Genomic DNA, 21,970 nt, shown 5'->3' with positions numbered 1-21,970 from the left:
TTAGGAAATTTGGCTCGCTTGCTAAATCTCATAAACTCCCATTTTCCTCAACGTATCACACATCTTCTAAATGTCTAGAAGTTATTCATTCTGATCTGTGGGGACTGGCTCCCACTCTTTCGCACTCAGGATATTCATATGATGTGGTATTCTTAGACGATTTCAGTAAATATACATGGTTATACCCTCTCCAAAGGAAAGGTGATAATCTCCAAGTCTTTGGAGAATTCCAAACTCGAGTAGAAAATCAATTCAACACCAAAATACTCTATTTGCAGTCTGAGTGGGGTGGAGAATACCAAGCTCTCCACCCATATTTAAAAACAAAGGGAATCGTGCATAGTGTCTTGTCTCCATACAACAGAGTAGATTGGAACAACTGAAAGAAACATAGACACTTAGTAGAAACTTTACTTTCCTTACTCAAAACAGCCCATGTGCCATCCAAATTTCGGGATGAAGCTGGATCCACTGCTGCATTCCTGGTGAAGCGCATGGTTACACCTATCCTTAAAAAAAAATCTCGGTATGAGTTCTATTTAAAAACCCACCAAACTATTCTTTACTACGGACTTTTGGATGTTTATGATATCCTCACTTATCCCCCTATGCTGCTAACAAGCTTGATCTCATGTCAGAGAAGTGTGTTTTCTTGGGCTACAGCTCTTTTACATGTGGGATACATATGCATTTTTCTGCACATAGGTAAATTCTTTATTTCACGTCATGTCATCTTTTATGAAAATATTTTTCCGTTTGCTTTGAATAAACACGGGGAAAGTCCTGGCATACTTGGAACTAATCTTTCAACTTCTATTCCTATTCAATCCTTGAATCATGAAAGCACAACATGGGAAAATATGCACGTTGTTGTGTTCAATGAGCCTGCAGCCGAAGAGTCGATTACCTCAGACGATTCCACTGCTAATACTCCAACATCTACATCTGAAAATAATTCCCCGTTTCTGACTCCATCTACAATAAAAGTCAAATCGAACTCACTGCAAAATGTATATCCTGAGTTAATTTCTACCTTGGATCATACTCCCAAACCTGGTATTATTATGAAGACCAAACCTCTTCATAATATTTATCAATGAACGGACCAGCTGACTAATGAACATCAACATACTAAATCTCTTTATATATGTTTCATTCGACATCCTCTACCCCAATGTTTTGCTTCCAATATTGCTGCAACAGTCGAAACTACCTCTGTCTGCTGCATCCAAGAATTTACATTGGATGCAAGCAATGGATACTGAATATCGAGCCTTAATGTCTAATAAAACTTGGACATTGGTTCCTAAAAATGCAAATTTACATGTCCTTGGGTGTAAATAGGTATATAAATTGAAATACAAACCGTCTAGATAAATAGATATATACAAAGCATTTCCAGTTGCAAAAGGGATACAACTAGAAAGAGGGGTTTGACTTTAATGAAACCTTTAGTCCAGTCACTAAACATACAACCAGTCGTTCATTGCTGTCTCTAGCTATAAGCAATGGTTGGAACATACACCAATTAGACGTATCCAACACATTCCAACATGGATATTTAAATGAAATAATATATATGGAACAATCTCCAGGATTTGACGATAAGTTGCATCCAAAACATGTATGCTATTTACACAAATCAATCTATGCACTTAAACAGTCCCCTAGAGCATGGTTTATTAAACTAACAATGTTCCTCTTATCACTCGGATTTATTGGATCCAAAACTGACACTTCACTATTTTTTAATCTAGATACTGATCCTATCTTTATCTTAATGTACATGGATGTCATTGTCATCATATGTCCAAATAAAACTGAAATTTCAAATCTTGTGAAACTTTGAAACTCTGAGTTTGCGATTAAGGATTTAGGACCTGCCCATTATTTTCTTCGAATTGAATTTATCAAACATGAAAAAGGTTATGTCTTGTCGCAATCTAAGTATATTGCCTCCCTTTTACTCTGTGCCGGCATGGAACACTGTAAGTCCTCATCTACACCCTGTGCAGTATCACCATTTTTGTCTAGTGAAATCTCTTCTAAGGATGGCATCGTATCGACAAATCGTGGGATCCCTTCAGTATCTCACCGTTTCTCGAATGGATAATGCCTTCGCAGTAAATAAAGCATGTGAGAAGATGCACTCACCTACCAACAGTGATTGGCAAGCTCTGAAGCATCTTCTATGATACTTAAGCAGTATCTTTTGCGGGTTACTTATTGGGCAGATTTCACAATCAATGCCTTTAGCGATGTAGATTGGGCAGGTGATAGTGTAGATAGACGTTCAATCAGAGCATTCTTACTTTACATTGATAAAAATCTGGTCTCTTGGAGCTCGAATAAGCAGCCAACCGTCACCCGTTCAAGTACAGAGGCAGAGTACAAGGCCTTAGCCAATTGCGCATCAGAAATCCTTTGGATACAATCGCTCTTGAGAGAAATTCAAATATCTATAGCAAGCCATCCTGTATTATGGTGCGACAACATTGGCGTGACGTATCTTGCAGCCAATCCAGTATTTCATGCCAGAACGAAGCATATTGAGATTGATTTTCACTTTGTGCCGGAGCAAGTGGCTGACAACAACATTCACATCATGTTTATCAAGAGTGAAGAGAAGCTTGACAATGCATTGACCAAACCACCACCGAAATCAAGGTTTACCATGCTAAGAGACAACCAAAACGTCTTTTCTCCATCGTTGTGCTTGACAGGGGGTGATAATGGAGTTGGAAACTCGGCCCCACGTCAGCACCCATCTCAGCATCCTTATGGGACTCTTAACAAGATTAGCTAGTAAAAATGGGACATGTACCCTATACTAGTAATGAGAAATTAGCGGCTATGATTAAATATAGATAGGTAAAGATCTAGCAGCTAGGATTAAACATAAACTGTCGAGGATCCAACCGACAAGATTCATCTTAACATACCCATTATATCTTGTTATAACGGCTACGATTAAGTTATAGAAACTAACTAAGATTAACACTATTAGCTACTTGGATAAATACCAACCAATTGTAACGATGATTTTTTTATGGATTAAACATGAATCTCTCTATCTCACTATCTCGGGTGTCCTCTCCCTCTTCGCTTCTCTTCTTCCTCATTCTTGTTCTTGTGAAAGATCTCCTACTATTTCAGGGAGAGGGATAGAGAGACAGAGAGAGAGAGACACCGATGAGAGAGAGCGATAGAGGGACAGAGGGATAGAGAGAAAGAGATAGAGAGAATGATGAGAGAGAGTGATAGAGAGACAGAGAGAGAGAGAGAGTGATAGAGAGACAGAGAGAGAGAGAGAACGATGAGAGAGAGAGTGATAGAGAGACAGGGAGAGAGAGAGAGTGATAGAGAGACAGAGCGAGAGAGAGAGAGAACGATGAGAGAGAGAGGGAGTGATAGAGAGACAGAGAGCGAGAGAGAAAGAGAGAGAGTGATAGAGAGACAGAGGGAGAGAGAGAAAGAGAGAGAGAGTGATAGAGAGACAGAGGGAGAGAGAGAAAGAGAGAGAGAGAGTGATAGAGAGACAGAGGGAGAGAGAGAAAGAGAGAGAGTGATAGAGAGACAGAGGGAGAGAGAGAAAGAGAGAGAGTGATAGAGAGACAGAGGGAGAGAGAGAAAGAGAGAGAGAGTGGTAGAGAGACAGAGGGAGAGAGAGAAAGAGAGAGAGAGTGATAGAGAGACGGAGGGAGAGAGAGAAAGAGAGAGAGTGAGAGAGAGAGAGAGGGAGAGAGAGAAAGAGAGAGAGAGTGGTAGAGAGACAGAGGGAGAGAGAGAAAGAGAGAGAGAGTGATAGAGAGACGGAGGGAGAGAGAGAAAGAGAGAGAGAGAGACCGATGAGAGAGAGAGCGATAGAGAGACAGAGCGAGGGAGAGAAAGAGAGAGAGAGACCGATGTGAGAGAGAGCGATAGAGAGACAGAAGGAGAGAGAGAGAAAGAGAGAGAGAGACCGATGAGAGAGAGAGCGATAGAGAGACAGAGGGAGAGAGAGAAAGAGAGAGAGACCGATGAGAGAGAGAGCGATAGAGAGACAGAACGAGAGAGACCGATGAGAGAGAGAGCGATAGAGAGACAGAACGAGAGAGAGAAAGAGAGAGAGAGACCGATGAGAGAGAGAGCGATAGAGAGACAGAAGGAGAGAGAGAAAGAGAGAGAGACCGATGAGAGAGAGAGCGATAGAGAGACAGAACGAGAGAGACCGATGAGAGAGCGAGAGAGACCGATGAGAGAGAGAGCGATAGAGAGACAGAGCGAGAGAGAGAGAGAGAAAGAGAAAAAGAGAGAGAGAGAGATCGATAGAGAGAGAGAGAGAGCGATAGAGAGAGAGAGAGAGACAGCTACGTCGGCCCAGCCCAACAAAGGCTGGCTTTGGACCGTGAACCGCGTGTTCAAGATCTGACGGCTCTGATACGTCTATTTTTCCAAACATCGTCATTATTTCCCCCCACTACCCTCCTGCCGACTGCCAGCGTGGCCTCAAACTCTTCTGTCCCATACTTCGGGTTCGGGTCGGATCCGCTATCCCGACCCGTTTTATAAATTACTGACCGGAAAACTCCCTTTATTTTATATCCACAATAAACTAAACGCCTAACAAATATTATATTTAAATGCAAATAAATCATTTTTTGAATCCGGATGGTCGGGTCGAGTGACTGACGGACCATTAGCCCGATAGGAATCCGAACCCGATTTCGGAGCTGGAGGAGTCGAATCCTATATAAGAGGGGAAGCGAGAAAGCACGGATGTAGAAGGCTTGAATTCTCGGCGAGTGAGGCCGTTTCCAGATCCGCTCGCTGAGTGCTCAGATCTATGAAGAGTTCTTGCTGATCGAACTATTAAAGGTATTTATCCTTCGATTTCTTGTCCTTGATTTTGTTTTTTGTGTATGGTACCGTCGGAGAATGCTATCTTTAATCTGTATTTATTGGTTCATCTGGAATTCGAGGTGACTATTTGTACGATTTCGAGTGTAGAATCTTTGTGTTGCGGCGTACAGTTTCTGTGAGTTATCAACTCTGATTGGCTACCATTGTGTGAATTAATGGCGCTTCTCTTGCCATACCGAAACTAGTGTGTATGCGCTCTTGTGTTGGGATCAATTGCTTAGCTGTATCGGCGATTAATGGTTTTTTCGTACTGTTTACTCACATGTATTCACTGGTGAACCATCTTTGCTAAGTTTTAGTTGCGCATAATTTTTTTTCAGGACCTCAATATCTAATCCTACTCTTTTGGAAGCTCAAGTGCCCATCCAATTTCCTGGGATTTTGATCGGCAGCGATGTCTAGGAGACCTGTTAACCCTAGCAGGCGGTTGCAAGACAACGCAGGCGTACCATTTTCTACTTCAGTTCATCAGAAGTCTCGGACATCCCCACTTCTTTCTCTTGCGCTAGTTTTGGGGGTGCGCTCTAATTAATCCTTTTGTATCTTATTTATCTTCGTGTCTCTATTATCTAACTTTTGTAGCTGCTTTCCCATGTTCTAACTTTGATCGATTGGTTTCTTAACTTCAGGGTGTTTTTCTCCTTGGCTGGTACTTGCACAGCGGGCCAGGTCTATAAAGAAACTCTCATATTAAATCCTCGCGTTGCTCTTTAGTTTATTCATTGAATCTTGATTTCTCTTGAACTTGCTTTTGGAAGATATCATTTTCTTCGATAACTTTCAATCGATCATCTAATAGACATCATTCCGGGCAGGTGGATTTAGCACCAATAGAGAAGCTATAAAGGATGAAGGTCAGTCATTTCCCTCTTGCTTCCTTTAATCAGTTTCCATGGAGTTAATGCTTGCAGAACTTTCTTTCCTATAATCCAACATCATCATTTGATTAGAAAACTTTGCCATAAGGTGGAAAGATAGAACTGAAGCAAAAATTCCTTCACTATATCCATCTTACCTCGAATTGTTCACCCATCAGGTGCATCCTGCACATCGGATGTCTTACAATCCATACCCCTTCTGCAAAAGGTCTATGGCAACAGTATGCAGAAGGTTCTCCACGTTGGTCCCGACACTTGCTCCGTGATATCGAAGCTCCTCAAAGAAGATGACACAGAGGCATGGGGAGTTGAACCTTATGACCTCGAAGATACTGACGTCACCTGCAAAAGCCTTGTGCGCAAGGGCTTTGCCCGCGTCGCGGATATTAAGTTCCCTCTGCCGTACCGGCCCAGATCCTTCTCTCTGGTCATTGTCTCTGATGCCCTGGACTATCTCTCTCCAAGATATCTTAACAAGACCCTCCCAAACCTGGCATCTTTGGCTGCAGATGGCATCGTCGTCTTCGCAGGTCAATCAGCTGCCCACCTGCTTTTCATAGTTTTGTGTATTTTTTATTAATATCTTATATTGTTTTTCCTCTTTTCATTTGTTTGCATGCTAAAGACGCTAATCTTAGGAGTAGGGTGTGGCATCCAGAATGATGGGGACAAGTTGTCCTTCTGGTTGTCATTGATCTGTGCCTATGAAGACCCCATCATAATTGTCTTCCTAGCCACTGATTTATGACGACGACGATCATTAAGAGATGGATGATGAATATAATTTATATATTTTTTTCGGATGAGATTCTTTCTCATCATCCAGTATGATGATGACAAGTCATCATTGTTCCCATCATTTGGCTGCAGCTAGAATGATGATGAAGATGGCATTGCGTGTGGATGTAATGTAAAGAAGATGGAATCAGCCCTACTTCCAAGTTCACACATTTCTCCCACCGATTGGGAAGCACTTTATTCTTTTCATTATACCAGATTCTGCCTCTGCATATTATTGCCTGTTTTATAAACACTCGGCGGGGGATTTTATCCATTCTTTACTATATCTTGTTGAGTTTTGCGCCAATCTATGAAAAAATAGAATCGCTCATTCCGTAGTGCCTGATGAATTAAACCATACGCATTGTTGAATTTGTCCTTATAACTTTTTCAGCAAAAACAATTGTGCTGTCCCGGATTCTTTTAACTATTATGTGTATGAGAGGTGAGAAAAGATCTCATCAGGTTTTTCATGAACTGCAGGTTTTCCGGGCCAGCAGCGCCTCAAAGTTCCTGATCTATCTAAATTTGGGAAACCCGTGAGCTCTCTCTCTCTATATATACCTATCGACAAATCTGTGTCCATATATCTTTTATTCTTTATTATCTCTCTCTCTCTCTCTAGGCATGAGAAAGAACTGATTATTTAACTAAAAATTATTTTTTTAATGGGTAGGCTAAACTGCGGAGCTCGTCCTGGTGGATAAGATACTTCGTTCAGGTGGGATTGGAAGAGAATGAAGTGGCACTGAAGAAGTTTGAGCAGGCAGCTAGCAAGAAGGTCTTCAAGCCATCCTGCCAGATCTTCCACCTCAACCCAAAGTCGTTCCGCTGAAACCCGGTTTTACGCCCTTCCCCCTTATTTTCTCAACATTTGAGACTTCTCTTGTTTTCTTCTCTATTTGGGGATATAACCCCTTATGCTTATGTCCCTATCTATTATCATGCCACTACCACTGACCCATTACCCGCTGTGCTTGAATATTCCATTAATTATTTAGTAATTTTCTCCTCCGGTTTAAATCATTTATTCGTCGAGTCTGAACGAGCAAGGTTTCCTTTTTTTCAAGGTTTTGATAAGAACTTATCTGATACTGATCAACCTCATCGATCGGTTGACTTGAATGGTTAGGATTGATTAAAAAAAATTAAACATTCCTTCCGGGTTTCCTTGTCTTTCTCATTTTGATTTCTTTGCTGCTCCATTGCTGGCATTGTGAGTTTAGAAATGAGATAAGTCAAGCTCTTAAAGGTGTCATGTTTGAGAATTATCTTTTGTCACTCTCTTTAGTTATTGAGATGTGTCTAATGGGATTTGGCAATCCGATGGGATTGACCGGACCGAGATCCGATTAACAGAGTTGATTGAACAACCCTGACTGATGATTAGATTGGCCGAGTTCATTGATGGACTCAAGCCAGACAGCTGATTCAGATCAATTTGATGATTAATCGGCTCAACCAACTGACTGGATCTGTAGAACCCTAGTTTTTTGTTTTTCTCTTTTCATATTGGAATGTATGAGATTTAGAACTTGGATCGAGTTGGCTTAATCTATCAATAGACTTGAACAACTCAACAATCGATCGGCCAACTTGATCGAATGACTTAATTGACGCCACCAATTTGATTGAGCAATGCTGATGATTATATCTTTGGACAAGATCTTTGCTCAATCGGATCTCTTAAGCTGACCTCAAACCAGTTGTTTTGGCCAGAGCTCCAAACCCTACCATTGAGAAATCCTGTTAATTTCTTTTTGGATGTAAATCCTATCACTTTTATGCTCACATTCATCGCCTCACCATTTCCTTTGACCAAAGTTTAGCTGATAATACATATTTTTGTGAATTTTTGGCATTCTTCGCATCAAGCAAATAGAGACATCCGCAGTTTGATCACCGATTTCGGGTGATCTTCCCTCTTTTTCTTCCATAAAAATAGAGACGTCTCTTTGCTGCTCCCTCTTTTTCTTCCATTATCTCTTATATCTCTTTATAATGGAACTTTAACATTGTCCTATTTTGATTCTCTATTCTATACAGATACCAAGCTAATGAACCCTAGTAGAACTTATGGGCGTTTAAACAATACACCCTAATTTATGTAGATCTAACAGCAGATAAGCATATTGTGACACATTTATCACTGATCTTTATTGAAATTTACCCTCGACATCTGAAATATCATTTAATTTACAATGTGGTTTATGTACATCATGAAACATGCTTTGAAGGAAAATGGGCTTTTAATATTTTATTCTAACCCTAATGGAGATCAGTCCATTATATCTCGATGCCGGGAGAGATTTTCTGTCAATCAATCTCGACCATCCAATCCATATCGTCCGGTAGACGGCCCATCTGGATGCCAGTGAGGGCAGAGTACAGCCTCTGTCCAGTGGTCTTTGATCCTGTCTGGTATTCAAACCTACGTGGCAGTTCAAAGTCAACGGTTATTCCTCATGGGTATGAAATATTCATCAATTGAGTCAACTCTATACATAGTGAGAGGGATCGTTAGAAAGAGAAAGAAATGCATATATAGATAGACAGATAGATGGGTAAATAGAGAGAGTAAAAGAGACTAATGTATAGAGATGGGGAGAATGTGAGAATGAGGGTGATGTTGAGAGATGGAGATAAGAAGATAGATAGATAGATAGAGAAAGGGATATTATGGTAGAGAGGTAGAGAAAAGAAAAGTGAGAGTGATGAATAGATAGTGACATGTATAGATAAGGGTGAGAGACTGAAGGAAAGATTGATAGAGGGAGAGAGGTATAGATTGTGAGAGAGAAGAGGAGAGAGAGATTGGAATATAAAAAGAGGGGGGGATAGATATTTCCAGACAAGGAGAGAGTGAGAGAGGGAAATTTTTATAGATAGGGAGAGGGAGAGAGATTGAGAGTAAGAAGTAGACTGTCAGATGAATAAGTACAGAGAGAGAGAAAGGAAGAGATAGACTGTGATATAGACAATGAGAGATGGTGAGAGTGAGAAATTGATCGTCAGAAAGACGATTAGTGAGAGAGAGGAAGAGAGAGATTGTGATTGAGAGAGGTGGGAGGAGTGAGAGATAAAATTGGGAGAGAATGAGAGTAAGAGAGATTGATAGGAATATTCAAAGAGTGAGGGAGGAAAAGATAGATTCAGAAAGTGGGAGAGATAGGATGAGAGACACAAAGACAGAGAGAGGTAACCTCTTGTCTTTATAAGTAATGGAGCCAACAGGTGCTACCACCACGGCAGTACCGGTGCAGAAGACCTCGTCAGCATCAGCTAGCTCGTCGACAGAAACAAGCCGTTCTTCTACCTGCTTGAAAAGGAGAAAAATTCAACTCACCATCTGCTCATCCGATCACTTCTCATCAAATTTTAATCTTCATTGATACATATTGTTAAATGGGTTCTTGTCAATGAGCCTGGCCTATTGGCACACAGTTTCATGCACTAGCCGATATCCTGACCATTATCTTGATATTGGGCCTTGTGTTTCTTTGGCCCTACAACACTTATATATAATGTTGAACCCTAAATGGGTGGTGTAAGGTCATTCTTGAGATATTGAGGGTTCTTTCTTCTTCCCTAATGTTCTCCACTTCTCTTGTTCATTCTTCCTGGAGAATCCTTGCTCGTGACACATATAAATATCAATATCATCAACAAATTTAATAATACCCAAAGAGAAAATTTTCTTTTATCAATATCTCCAAAAGACAGACACCCAATTATCTGTATCAGTAGAATTAATGTTTTCTTATTTTTAGGATTATAACCAAAATAAGATATTTCTAGACATGGTCGTTCTGTTCTTTGTGCGAATTGTTCGTTCTGTTCGGTTTTTTGAACCTAACAAAAACAAATTCGAACAGAACATCGCACAGACCCGTGTGCAGTTCTTTTGTTCGCATTGTGCAAATTTTGTTCTAGTTTTGTGCGAATGTGCAAATTTTGTTCGTTTTTTTTTTCAAAGAACAAAACAAAGAACAAGGCCCTGTGCGGTTCTTTTTGTGCAAATTTTTGTTTCTTTCAAACGAACAGAACAGAACAACCATGTCTAGATATTTCAGTACTAGAGAAAAAAGTCTTACTTGGAATAAGCTGCTTCATATAACTCAAAGCGAATGAAAATAAATGAAAATAATGGGTAATAGTAGACATTGAAAGACCTGATAGCCAAGGTTGCGAGCTAGATGGATCATACTCTTGCGGGTCACACCAGGAAGGATTGTCCCTCTTGTTGCCGGAGTGGCAATTACATTATCCTACCTCATGGAAAATACAAAATAGAAATTACAAAATTAAGTTTCCATAAAAAGGGAAAATTAATGGCTGCCTCAATCCAAAATTGCGAAGGGTCAACCCTGATTGGCCAACAATAAATTGTTCATATATACCTCAGTTATATTGTGATTAACCTCAATTAATGATTTGTTAAAAGAACTAAAGTTGTCCAAACCCTTCAATCCCACCCCATAAATTTCAGAAAATGTGTGTTGCAAGTGAAGAAAGCATTTGTTTACTCTCTGTTGTGAGAAAGAAACTTTCTTGAAAAAAAACAATTTGGCAAAAGGGGCCTACCTTGACGACGAACACGTTGCAGGAGGAGGCTTCCTCTAGATATCTATTGTTAACTGAGTCAAGGAACAGGACCTCTGTGAAGCCTTTGCGTTTGGCTTCTCTCTGTGCCTTCAAAACCTGCATTTGGAAGAATTTTGAAAACCAAAAATATGAACTCTTGTTGACCAACAATTTGATAATATCCTTGAATTTTTGTAGACCATAATCTGATAAAACATTGATGTTTGGTATTATTCATCTACAATTTCATGGTTGTTACAGGAATCAAGTATTATGTATGAGGAAATTACAGAGAAAGAAAAGACATGCAAAAGTAAGCTACTTCTCTACTGTAAAAAATAAAATTTTCTTAGTAAGGCTGCTCTTAATAATGCCTAAAACTGTCTTGATGGACTGATCAATGGCGCTGTTAACATATTAGAAATTTTTTAAAAAAATTCAAAGACTCACAAGTAAATAACGGGAATAGCTCATTATGACTCATTGTTTTATACAACCAAGAAACATTTTCTTGGACCTTATTAGGTATCTAACTTTTAATTTGGTGTTTTGAAATGCATGGATAAAATTAAAATAATTGCTTCTTATTGAATTAGAAAATTGGCCATTTATGCATTTAAGCTGTGATTAATGCAGCAAAACATGAAGTAGAGGCTTTTAATGATGCATTAAGTGACTAATAGTTTTACCTATATCATGAAATGGAAACACACAGAAAAGACTGAATGTGCAAACCTCATCATGTAAGGATAAAATTAATCAATATTTGGAGATGGTTTTCTCACCGGTGCATAGTTGGCAATGGTCTTTACGTCGCCGGCTCCGCCTGGGGTCGCCCGGTACACTCCATCTCCTATCATCAAGTGAATTGGTGACAATCCTTCCTGCAACAGCATAAAACTGTTGAAGAAGAATAACATACTGTTTAAAGATGAAAAGTAGCGCACTTGCTACCAGCTATAGCTGTTAGCACAGTTCAATAAGAAGCCTTCAAAAAAAAGGCATAATCAGTTTCTCTCTCTATCCCTCTTATCCATCCATCCATCTATCATCATACTTATATATTTATTTATCCCTCCATGTACTTATATCCCTCGTTATCTCTCTCAGAAAAAACAGTAGGGAGAGAAGAAGCAGAAAGCAAAGATAAAGAAAGATATACGTGGGGAGAGACAGAGAGATAAAGAAGCAAAATCACGAACATGTGTATAGAGATAGAGAGAGAAACAATATTACGGACTTGTGTAGAGAGAGAGATGACGAGAGAAGCAAAATGACAGACGTTTATAGAGAGAGAAACAAAATGAGGGACGTGTTGAGAGATGGAGAGAGAGAGAGAAAAGGAAATGGACAAGAGGAAAGAGAGCGATTGAGAGAAAAACCAAATGGCGGACATGCGTAGGGAGAAAAAGATGGGCAGAGAGAGAAACACAATGACTCAGACGCGTTAGAGAGAGAGGCAGACAAATATGTGGAGAGAGGAGAGCCATGATGACAGACATGTGTAGAGAGACATAGACAGACATCGGTAGAGAGAGAAACAGATGGGTAGACGCAAACAAATCACGAACATGTGTAGAGAGAGAAACAGATGGGTAGAGAGAAAAGCGATGACAAACACGCGTAGAGAGAGAGATGATGACAGACATCTGTCTAGAGAGAGAGATAGATAGATAGAGAAAGAAATAGACCTTGAAGTAATTCCCAACCGGAGAAGCATAGACGAGAAACGTGTACTCCGGCGCCGGCGCAAGCCCAAGAACAGCACCCGTTCCAAGCAACAGCGGCCTCAAATACAACGCCCCCTTCCCCGGCGGCGGCACCTGCTTCCCCGATAGCCTCCATCAAGGAAGAGAGAGAAAGGCCTCTAGAGAGAGAAGATAAATAATCCAAGAGAGATGAAGAAGACCCATCGTCTATTGGCGAGAACCGTCTTCTTAACAGCGTCCAGAAAGAGCTCCACCGAAGGAGAAGGCATCAACAAGCGCTCCGCGCCCATTTGCAATCTCTTTGCATTCTCCTCCGGCCGGAAGAGAAGAAGCCCGCCGCTATCTTCGCTCCTAAACGCCTTCAATCCCTCGAACAATCCCTGACCCGCCAAGAACAGTGCTTCATTCATAGTAAAAATTTCCCAAAATTGGATTTTTTTTACGGAATTATTTTGTGGGTCGATCGTACCTGGCCGTAATTCAGGACCCCCGCAGATGGGCTCAGTTCGATGTTTCCATAGCGGTTGAGTTCTCCTCTGGAGAACCCTTCTTCCGCGGTGCATTTCGCAGAGAACATGTAGTCTGTGGGCTGCAGGCCGAAACCGAGCTCGTCCCAGTTGATATCCGCGTACTCCTCTCTACGCCGGGGAAATTGACCCAAGGGCATGAGAGAGACATGGGAGGAGATGGAGAGAGAGAGCGATAGAGATAGAGCGAGAGGGCGATGGAGAGAGAGATATAAAGACAGAGATAGGGAGAGATAGAGTTAGAGTAGAGTTATAGATAGAGGTGGAGATGGAGAGAGTAAGAGTGAGAGATAGAGATAGATATGGAGATGGAGAGAGATAGAGAGATTGATATGGAGATGGGAACAGATAGAGAGATAGAGATAGATATGAAGATGGAGAGAGATAGAGAGATAGATATGGAGATGGGAAGAGATAGAGAGATGGAGAGAGAGAGTGATAGAGAGGGAGAGAGATAGAGAGATGTAGAGATGAAGAGAGAGATAGAGATGGAGAGGGATATAGAGATGAAGAGAGAGATATATAGGATGAAGAGAGATATAGAGATAGAGAGAGAGATATAGAGATGGAGAGAGAGATATAGAGATGGCACCTTGCGGAGGGCATGGCGTCTGGTAGCAGAGGGAGTGCGGCGGTTTGGGAAGCAAACAGAGAGCATCCGCCGAGCTAAGGACAGTCAAGTGCCAGAGAGAGACTCAGAAAGAGAGGGGATACCAAAGCGCTCTCTCTCTCTCTCTCTCTCTCTCTCTCTCTCTCTCTCTCTCTCTCTCTCTCTCTCTCTCTCTCTCTCTCTCTTTTCCTTCATTCCATACCTTGAAAAGAGAGCTACGGCCAGCGACGGAGGAGGAAACCAGCTTGTGTGCGACAGAGCTACGCCTGAGCAGCATCTTCTGAGTTTCTTCTCTCTATCACTCTGTAGAGAACTCGACCGTAATTGCTCTTAAAGGAACGAGAGAGACAAAGAGAGAACGAGAGAGAAAGAGAGAGAGAGAGAGAACGAGAGAGAAAGAGAGAGAAAGAGAGAGAGAGAGAGCGAGAGAAGAAGGGCAAGAAGAAGAAGAAGAAGAAGAGGGGAAGTTGAAGGGATGGACACGTTGTCGTCAGCGGGGGAAGAGGAGGATATGGCGGCCGTGGTTGTTCCGGATTTGCATCACACGGCGCCTCCACGTCACCCGAGACTGTCTTTCTCCGTTAACTTCTCCTCTTGCCCGTTTCGGACGAATCGGACCTCCTCCGTTTCAACTACTCCTTCCTTTTCTCCAACCTCTCCTCCCCTTTTAGCTCTCCCCTCGTGCATCCATTACACCTCCATCTCTCTCTCTCGTTCTCCCTATCTCTCTCTCCTCCTTCCGTCCATCCATCTACCTTTATCTCTCCTGCTTTCTTCTTCTCTCTCTCTTTTCTATCTATCAATCTCTCTATCTGCCTCCAGCTCACCTGTCTTCTCACTTCTTCTCTGGCCTTCTCTCTCTATGTTCCCAACGAATAGATCTGGTCCGCGGCCATCTCTCTCTCTCGTATCTTCATTTCTCTTTCTTTCCCTTTCTGCCCATCTCTCTCTCCTATATTCCTTCTTTCTTACGCTCGTCACTATCTTTATTTCTCTTTTTCGTTCCCTTTCTGCCCATCTCTCTCTCTCCTATCTTCTTTCTTTTCTTACGCTCCTCAGTCCTCACTCTTCTCATTTCCCTTTGGCGTTCCCTTTCTGCCCACCTCTCGCTCTTCTCCTGCTCCTCGTTCTCACTGTTCAATCTCTAACTTTTTGTCCCTCTCGTTGGTGGGTGAGTGGACAGATCGTTAATGCTGTCTCTATCTCTTACCTAGGACCCAGAACTCAGGAGAGCCTTCCACCGTTACAATAGAAAGAGAGACAGAGAGATGGAGAGAGAGGGAGACAGATAGAAAGGTGGACAGAGAGAGACAGAGAGAAGAATATATATAGAGAGAGAGAGAGACAGACAGAGAGAGAATTGAAGAGAGAGAGAGAGAGAGAGAGAGAGAGAGAAGGATAGAGAGAGAGAGAGAAATGAAGAGAGAGAGAGAGAGACAGAGAGAAAGATGAAGAGAGAGAGAAATGAAGAGAGAGAGAGAGAGACAGAGAGAAGGATAGAGAGAGAGAGAGACAGAGAGAAAGATGAAGAGAGAGAGAGAGTCAGAGAGAAAGATGAAGAGAGAGAGAGAGAGAAGATAAGCGTGTTGAGTCAGTGAAGAGGAAGAAAAGACGGGTCACCCTTCTCTTCCAATGCTTGTGGCACTGTGTAAAAGAAAAAAAATCCCAGAACGTTACATTCAAATGGGCCCAATTCCAGAAGCTCCACGGACGGTCCTCGTTCACTCTCACTTCTCTCTCTTTACATACACTGACTGTCATCGACATTTTTAACAAGAATCCACATCCCTATTTCTGTATTTTATATACCTGTCAAAGTCACAAGACAGCCAGTAAAATCAGGTCAAACCTCTGGCAGAATCGCACCCGTCGAAGAATCTGAAGTCGGAGAACTCTCGCAGTCAAGCAATTCCTTGATTTCCAGAAGCCCCATCGGCTCGTCCCTGTCGAGGTGGCGCCACAATCACCGTCAGCCGAAATAAAATTTCATCAATTATATAAAATCACAGAAGAATCATACCATTTGACTGCGGTCACCGTCTCCCGGTCTTCTCTGCGGCGGCGCTTAAACCTCGGCTCCCCAGAATCATCAGTCAACAGGGTTGACTTTTCCTTAGAGTCAACAGACTTCCCATTGACTGGACTGTGGGCCCGCCTGAGTACAGCCTCGGCACATCTCCTCACCCACGACAAAGTCAACGGCACAGGCGAAGGAGGAGGAGGTGGTGGTGTGGCTTCGACAGCATCCTCAGACGGCCCGAAACCGAGAGATCGGTGCTCCCGAGCCATAGACTGCTCCTCGAGTGATCTAAGCCGTTGGATCTGGCCGGCAATCTCTTCTCTCTCCTCCCGGAGCAGCTCTCTCTGTTTCCTCAACTTATCTCTCTGCAAATTCAGAACCTCTACCGAAGCTTCGATGTCAGCCCATTCCCTCTCTCTGTTCGTCCGATCAGCCACCATCTCCGCCTTCTCCTTCTCCATCCTCCTGACGTCACTGGCAAGCGCCTCCGCCTCGAGAGCAAGCCTTTCTCTCTCTAACCTCAACCTCTGAAGCTCCCCTTCTTTCTCTCTCTCAAACTCCTCCTCCCTCTTCCTCAACTGAGCTTCCACCTCCTCGCGCCGTCTTCGAACGGCGCACTCCATCTCTCTCTTCTGCAATTCCATGTCTTCGGCGAGATCATCTCTCTCTCTGTGCATCTTGCGGAGCCACTCGCTGTGATCAAGCTCCATGTCTCGGATGAACTGCTCCCTCTCCATTGCCAGAGACTCCTGATACCCCTTGAACTGATTTCTCAGCTCTTCCTTCTCTGCCTTTAAGCTTTCCTGCTCGTTCTTCAGAAACTGAGAGATGGACCTTCGCTCTTCTGCGGCAATGGCAGCTGCTCTCTCCATCTCCTCTCTCTTCTCGTCGATCAGCTCCCATTCCCGCTCGAACTTCTCCTTCTCTTCCTTCAGCCGCTCGGCTGCCGCCGTCAACTCTGCTCTCTGAGCTCTGCTGCTATCGATCTCCTCCTTGAGACACCTCTCCAGGGAAAGAAGATTCTCCCTCTCCGTGATAGATACAGCCAGCCTCTCTCTCTCCTTCACGAGTGCGGCTGATTCCGCTGCTGACCGTTGCCTGGTTTTCTCGAGATCCAAGGCCGCAGTCTCGATTGCGGCGCTTTCTTCTTCCATTTCTGATTTTTTCCTCTCGGCGGCTTGCTTGGCAGCCGCAATAGACTGTTCCCTCTCTTCGAGAAGCTCCTGTTTTTTGGCCAAGTCCTTTGATTTCTCTTCCGTAGCGCTTTCTCTCTCCTGAAGAAGCTTGATCCGACGGTTGAGATCTTCCTCTTGCATCTTGCAAGCCAGTCTCCTGCTCTCAAATTCTTCATCTGCCTCCTGACGCCGCTGCTTCAGTTGGGCCTCAAACTCTGCCACTCTTCGTTCTATTTCTCTTTCATGATCCTCTTTAAGCCTTCGACTTTCCTCCTGGATATATATTATAAATTTAGAACCGCAATTACATTAAGAGTAAGGAGAAGAATGGTGTATAGTGAACTTACCTGTTCCCTGAGTGAAAGTTTTTCCTGCAAGATGAGCAGATCCTTCTCTTTCTTTCCAATCAGAGTTTCTCTCTCTATGACAGACTGAAAGTAGTCATTCGAATCAAGGGTCAGGAAAACAATAATGGATTATAATATATATATATATATATTATAAAAGTTAGGATAAAAACTCATCATCATCATCTAGAAATCACTGACCAGTCATCATTGCCATCATCATAAGAGTGTGCAATGAATGATGATCATGATTTAAAGTGAGAACTGGATGCCCATAATGAATGTGCGAAAAATTCAGGACTAGGGAGGAGGAGAGACATACGGAGAGGGATGAGAGTGGATGCCAGTCGCCATGATGATTAAGTCATCACTATCCAAGCTGATGATGAGGACGATTTAATCATCGTGATCTCCATCCTGACGAGAACTAATGACAAGGACGATGATGACCCATCATCGATCCAAATGATTTTTAAATTATATTTTTATTGAAGAGCACGAATGCTTAATATATTATATTGTCTGACCAGAGTTTGTTAGCTCACCTCTTCTCTTGTCTCGATGACTCTAGCATGGATAGAGAGATTTGCCTTTTCTTCTTTCAGGAGTGAATGTTCGGTTTCAAGGTCTTGTTTTGCAGCGTCTAAATGTTTCTGGAGTTGAGAGAGTTCCTCTAACCTCCTGAATACTTGTTCTTCGCTCTGGTTGAGAGTTTTCTGTCTCTCCAATAATTTATCCTGTTCCTGCTGCATGACCTTCTGGGATTCACACAATGATTGTCTCTCAAGATTGATTTCCTTTTCCTTAGATGCACATCTGAAAAATAGACGACCATAATTACTGAAAGAGAAAGAAAACAATGATCTCTTCAAAGCTACCAGTATCTTGGACCTTGGGGTTGGAAGACAATGATGAACTCATCTTTGTCATTATCTTATTCACCATTGTCATCCATATCATCCATCGACCTTAGGGTTGGATTATGATTCATCATCAACATATAGCTGACGACAATGATGATGTGACTGCTCTTGGAAACTGGATGGCAGTGACCAAAAGTATTTATTTTGGTCCGTATGTGATCATCATCGTCCTTCTCATCCATGATTCAGCCAGGGAGAATACAAATGAAGATTCGTAGATTCGTTTTTTCTAAAAAAAACAATGGAGATCCGTTTTTACTAAAAAAAACCGAAGCATGACGATGATGATTACAATGACGATGAATATAGATGTTGAATGGATGACATAGTTGAAGTACTAATTTATGAGACTTCAAGCCCAAGTAATTGTCAAAAAGATTGAGTGAAGAAAATATTAATAAAAACTGAACATGCATAAACAAAAAAAAATATTGAGTGAAGAAAACATGCATATTAAGCCCGAGAATTTCATTGTTCAAAAAAAATAAACAAAAAGATTGAGTGAAGAAAACATGCATAAACAAAAAGATTGAGTGAAGAAAACATGCATATTAAGCTCGAGAATTTCATTGTTCAAAAAAAATAAAAACTGAACATGCATAAACAAAAAAATATATTGAGTGAAGAAAACACGCATATTAAGCCCGAGAATTTCATTGTTAAAAAAAATTAAACAAAAAGATTGAGTGAAGAAAACACGCATATTAAGCCCGAGAATTTCATTGTTAAAAAAAATTAAACAAAAAGATTGAGTGAAGAAAACATGCATAAATAAAAAGATTGAGTGAAGAAAACATACATAAACAAAAAGATTGAGTGAAGAAAACATGCATATTATGCTCGAGAATTTCATTGTTCAAAAAAAATAAAAACTGAACATGCATAAACAAAAAAATATATTGAGTGAAGAAAACACGCATATTAAGCCCGAGAATTTCATTGTTAAAAAAAAAAAATAATAAACAAAAAGATTGAGTGAAGAAAACATGCATAAATAAAAAGATTGAGTGAAGAAAACATGCATATTAAGCCCGAGAATTTCATTGTTCAAAAAGAATAAACAAAAAAGAATTTCAAACGGTAATCCTTAAGAACTACGCACTGGGCATTGAAAAGCTCAAGACGCCTTCTAAGTTCATCTTCTCGGGCTTCAATTTCTTGCAACTTTATTGATGTCATCTTCTCACATCGCCTTGCGTCTGCAGAAGCAGACTCTGCCTCTCTAAATTTCTTTTCTGCCTCATCAATCTTTTTCTGTGCATTTTCCATCATAGCAACTGCCTCCGACAGCTTACTCTCCGCAGCAACTCTCACTTCAGCAGACTGGGCACGAATCTCGTGAATCGTTTTCTCCAGCTAAGATAAAATAAAATACAAAATTGCAATCAGAGGATCAGTTAATGAGAAAGCAAACAAAACTGAATTTTCAATTTTTGGAAGATACAACACACTTTATCATCAATCATGATAATATTGAGAAAGCAAACTTATCATCAACCAAACTTAATTTGTTAAAAAGAAAAACTAATCGTCAATCATGATAGTATGAAGAAAAAGTGTTTCATCTTTAACAGCCGAATAGAAACAAGAGTTAGAATTTCAATAAGTGGGAAGTGTGTACTCACACTAGCAATGCTTTGCTTCTCAATGCCTAAAGCCTTCCGAAGGTTCTCCTGCTGTTTTTTGGATTCAGACAAAGCCGAGGACATCGCCGCAAGATCTTTCTTAAGGGCCAATTCAGCTGAATCAGCAGCGGCTTTTACTTGATCACACTTGGAAACCCACTGCTTCTTTTCGATTATCAGAAGACCCATGTGATGCTGATACTCGTAAATCTGCAAGATAGAGCAATAAAAAATCAACATTGTCATCTTTAATTAAAACTTGCGAATTCAAACCAAAAGATCAAACTTCGACATAGAACATCTGCATAATCCTTCCCCCAAAAAAAGGGCGCAAAACGAACTAATTCAATAAATTAACCGAAAGAAAACCTAATTGGAAAATTTTCAAGAAAAAAACAAAACAGAAGAGGACATGGGTAAAATACCTCTGCCTCGAGTTTCGCTATGTAGGCGACGAGGGCTGCCTTGTCCTTTCTCTGGGTAATCTCACCATCGAAGCCAGCATCTCGGAGTCGCTTCAAGATGACGTCTTCTTTGATCGAGCTTCCAGAGTTAGGCTCCATGTCTCTAACACCGCCTTCTCTTCCTTCTACGGCAAAACATTCAATATCTACACGATCTCAAACGAGAAAAATTCGATCTTGCTCAGCGCTGCCGCCATGGAAGCGAATCTCTGCTCCAGCGAAGCTCTCCGCCATTACCCCAAGACTCTAGAACTTTCTAGAAGCGTTATACAATCCTACTGCAGTCTAAGCCGAAGACTCAAGGGCGGTATAAATATAAAATCAAGATTTAAAACGTTTTTTAAAATTAACTTTATGCTTCCTATAGAGTGAGATAGAAGTCCCACAATTAGTTTTAGGCTTCACAACATAGAAACACATATTTTAAATTAAATAAAAATTTTATGTAATGTGTGGTTAATATGATATGATGGAAGGATTTGCATTAAGCTTCCTTCTATTTCGGGTGTATTAAGGATATGTTCTCATCTGAGGTTGTGTGTATCTATCTAAGTGAAATGGAATGGCCTGGGTGAATTTTGTTCAGAGTCTTCCCCTATTTATAATAAGTGGGTATTTTTCATAAAACTCCCTAAATTTAAGTATATCTTTCGACGTCCAAAAGACCATGTGCGTATGACCTTCTAGGCCCATGTATCAGTCTAGTTAATAACTCGAGTGGCCCAATAACCTTTATTGGCCTTCCGAATTAATTAACTATATCATCATATAGATTAATTAATATCAGATCGATTTAACCTAATCGATAGGTCGAGTCTCCAACACGTGGGGTGCCAGGCCACACCTCGTGTTCTAGAAGATACAAAGGAGTGTGAATAGACTCACTTCATGGAACATATTCGTCATTAGTTACCATATAGTCCCTCATCCACTTAACGCTCCTTAGACGACTTAGGGTATGGTCCAGTGTCAAACCCTGATCGATCATTCGATTTAGTACTGACGCATTCAAAAATCATGGGAGAACTCTTCTACCGATATTTCACTGTCTTGGCCAAGGACTTCATCGCATCATCTTCCTTGAGCTGTCACCTCTTATACCGAGGGTGGATGATCTCATCTTAACCACTCAATTGTCTTTGTGAACTTCTTGATGTACCCGAATTAAGATCATTTAAAACCCCATGATTAGAGACTTGTTGGCCGTAGTCAAAGTACTACTGTCCGTCCACAAGACGTTTTTGGTGTCTTAGGTTCAAGGACCACTTACACAATTGTAACATGAATTGACATGATTGACAGTTTGGTATAATACCATTTAAAGATTTGTACGGATCAATTTAGTGAACTATTTCCACTAAAGAGCACCCACTATCTATACTTAGCGTCTCCACACTAATGGCTACGCGACCGGCCATACTCATCA

General features: G+C 41.3%; 3 protein-coding genes across 4 annotated transcripts; 1 reads left to right on the top strand and 2 right to left on the bottom strand.

Moving 5' to 3' along the window:
• Positions 1-4,745: 4,745 nt before the first annotated feature.
• Positions 4,746-7,583, top strand: LOC144706411 (putative pectin methylesterase CGR2). Its single transcript, XM_078579345.1, has 7 exons — positions 4,746-4,857; positions 5,223-5,419; positions 5,532-5,571; positions 5,718-5,756; positions 5,939-6,310; positions 7,044-7,099; positions 7,237-7,583. The coding sequence occupies exons 2-7, from the start codon at positions 5,297-5,299 to the stop codon at positions 7,393-7,395; spliced, it is 789 nt and encodes a 262-aa protein (XP_078435471.1). The 5' UTR covers positions 4,746-4,857; positions 5,223-5,296; the 3' UTR covers positions 7,396-7,583.
• Positions 7,584-8,686: 1,103 nt separating this feature from the next.
• On the bottom strand, positions 8,687-14,707 carry LOC144706410 (branched-chain amino acid aminotransferase 2, chloroplastic-like). Of its 2 annotated transcripts, none has more exons than XM_078579343.1 (10): positions 14,193-14,707; positions 13,973-14,046; positions 13,323-13,491; positions 13,054-13,233; positions 12,836-12,967; positions 11,930-12,028; positions 11,145-11,261; positions 10,733-10,828; positions 9,764-9,879; positions 8,687-8,991 (listed from the first exon to the last, which is right to left on the bottom strand). In XM_078579343.1, the coding sequence occupies exons 1-10, from the start codon at positions 14,265-14,267 to the stop codon at positions 8,877-8,879; spliced, it is 1,173 nt and encodes a 390-aa protein (XP_078435469.1). In that variant the 5' UTR covers positions 14,268-14,707; the 3' UTR covers positions 8,687-8,876. The 2 variants fall into 2 exon arrangements, with proteins under 2 accessions (XP_078435469.1, XP_078435470.1); XM_078579344.1 differs by having other exon boundaries at positions 9,764-9,876; positions 14,193-14,700.
• An 850-nt stretch (positions 14,708-15,557) lies between these two features.
• LOC144706409 (nuclear matrix constituent protein 1b-like) lies at positions 15,558-20,820 on the bottom strand. Its single transcript, XM_078579342.1, has 7 exons — positions 20,506-20,820; positions 20,081-20,290; positions 19,558-19,811; positions 18,078-18,348; positions 17,533-17,616; positions 16,011-17,458; positions 15,558-15,933 (listed from the first exon to the last, which is right to left on the bottom strand). The coding sequence occupies exons 1-7, from the start codon at positions 20,641-20,643 to the stop codon at positions 15,834-15,836; spliced, it is 2,505 nt and encodes an 834-aa protein (XP_078435468.1). The 5' UTR covers positions 20,644-20,820; the 3' UTR covers positions 15,558-15,833.
• Positions 20,821-21,970: the final 1,150 nt, after the last annotated feature.

This window comes from Wolffia australiana, chromosome 8 (genome assembly GCF_029677425.1).
Source record: "Wolffia australiana isolate 7733 chromosome 8, ASM2967742v1".
Lineage (NCBI taxonomy): Eukaryota > Viridiplantae > Streptophyta > Magnoliopsida > Alismatales > Araceae > Wolffia > Wolffia australiana.
Note: the sequence above shows the minus strand (reverse complement) of the source record. Positions and strands in the feature narration are given on the sequence as shown.

Coding starts and splice junctions, on each gene's coding strand:
- LOC144706411 (XM_078579345.1), top strand. CDS start 5,297: ATGTCTAGGAGACCTGTTAACCCTAGCAGGCGGTTGCAAGACAACGCA. Junction 5,757..5,938: donor AGAAGCTATAAAGGATGAAG/GTCAGTCATTTC, acceptor TTCACCCATCAG/GTGCATCCTGCACATCGGAT. Junction 6,311..7,043: donor TGGCATCGTCGTCTTCGCAG/GTCAATCAGCTG, acceptor CATGAACTGCAG/GTTTTCCGGGCCAGCAGCGC.
- LOC144706410 (XM_078579343.1), bottom strand. CDS start 14,267: ATGCTGCTCAGGCGTAGCTCTGTCGCACACAAGCTGGTTTCCTCCTCC. Junction 13,492..13,972: donor GACGCCATGCCCTCCGCAAG/GTGCCATCTCTA, acceptor TCCCCGGCGTAG/AGAGGAGTACGCGGATATCA. Junction 13,234..13,322: donor GGGTCCTGAATTACGGCCAG/GTACGATCGACC, acceptor TTGGCGGGTCAG/GGATTGTTCGAGGGATTGAA.
- LOC144706409 (XM_078579342.1), bottom strand. CDS start 20,643: ATGGAGCCTAACTCTGGAAGCTCGATCAAAGAAGACGTCATCTTGAAG. Junction 20,291..20,505: donor TAGCGAAACTCGAGGCAGAG/GTATTTTACCCA, acceptor TCTATCTTGCAG/ATTTACGAGTATCAGCATCA. Junction 19,812..20,080: donor AGAAGCAAAGCATTGCTAGT/GTGAGTACACAC, acceptor ATTTTATCTTAG/CTGGAGAAAACGATTCACGA.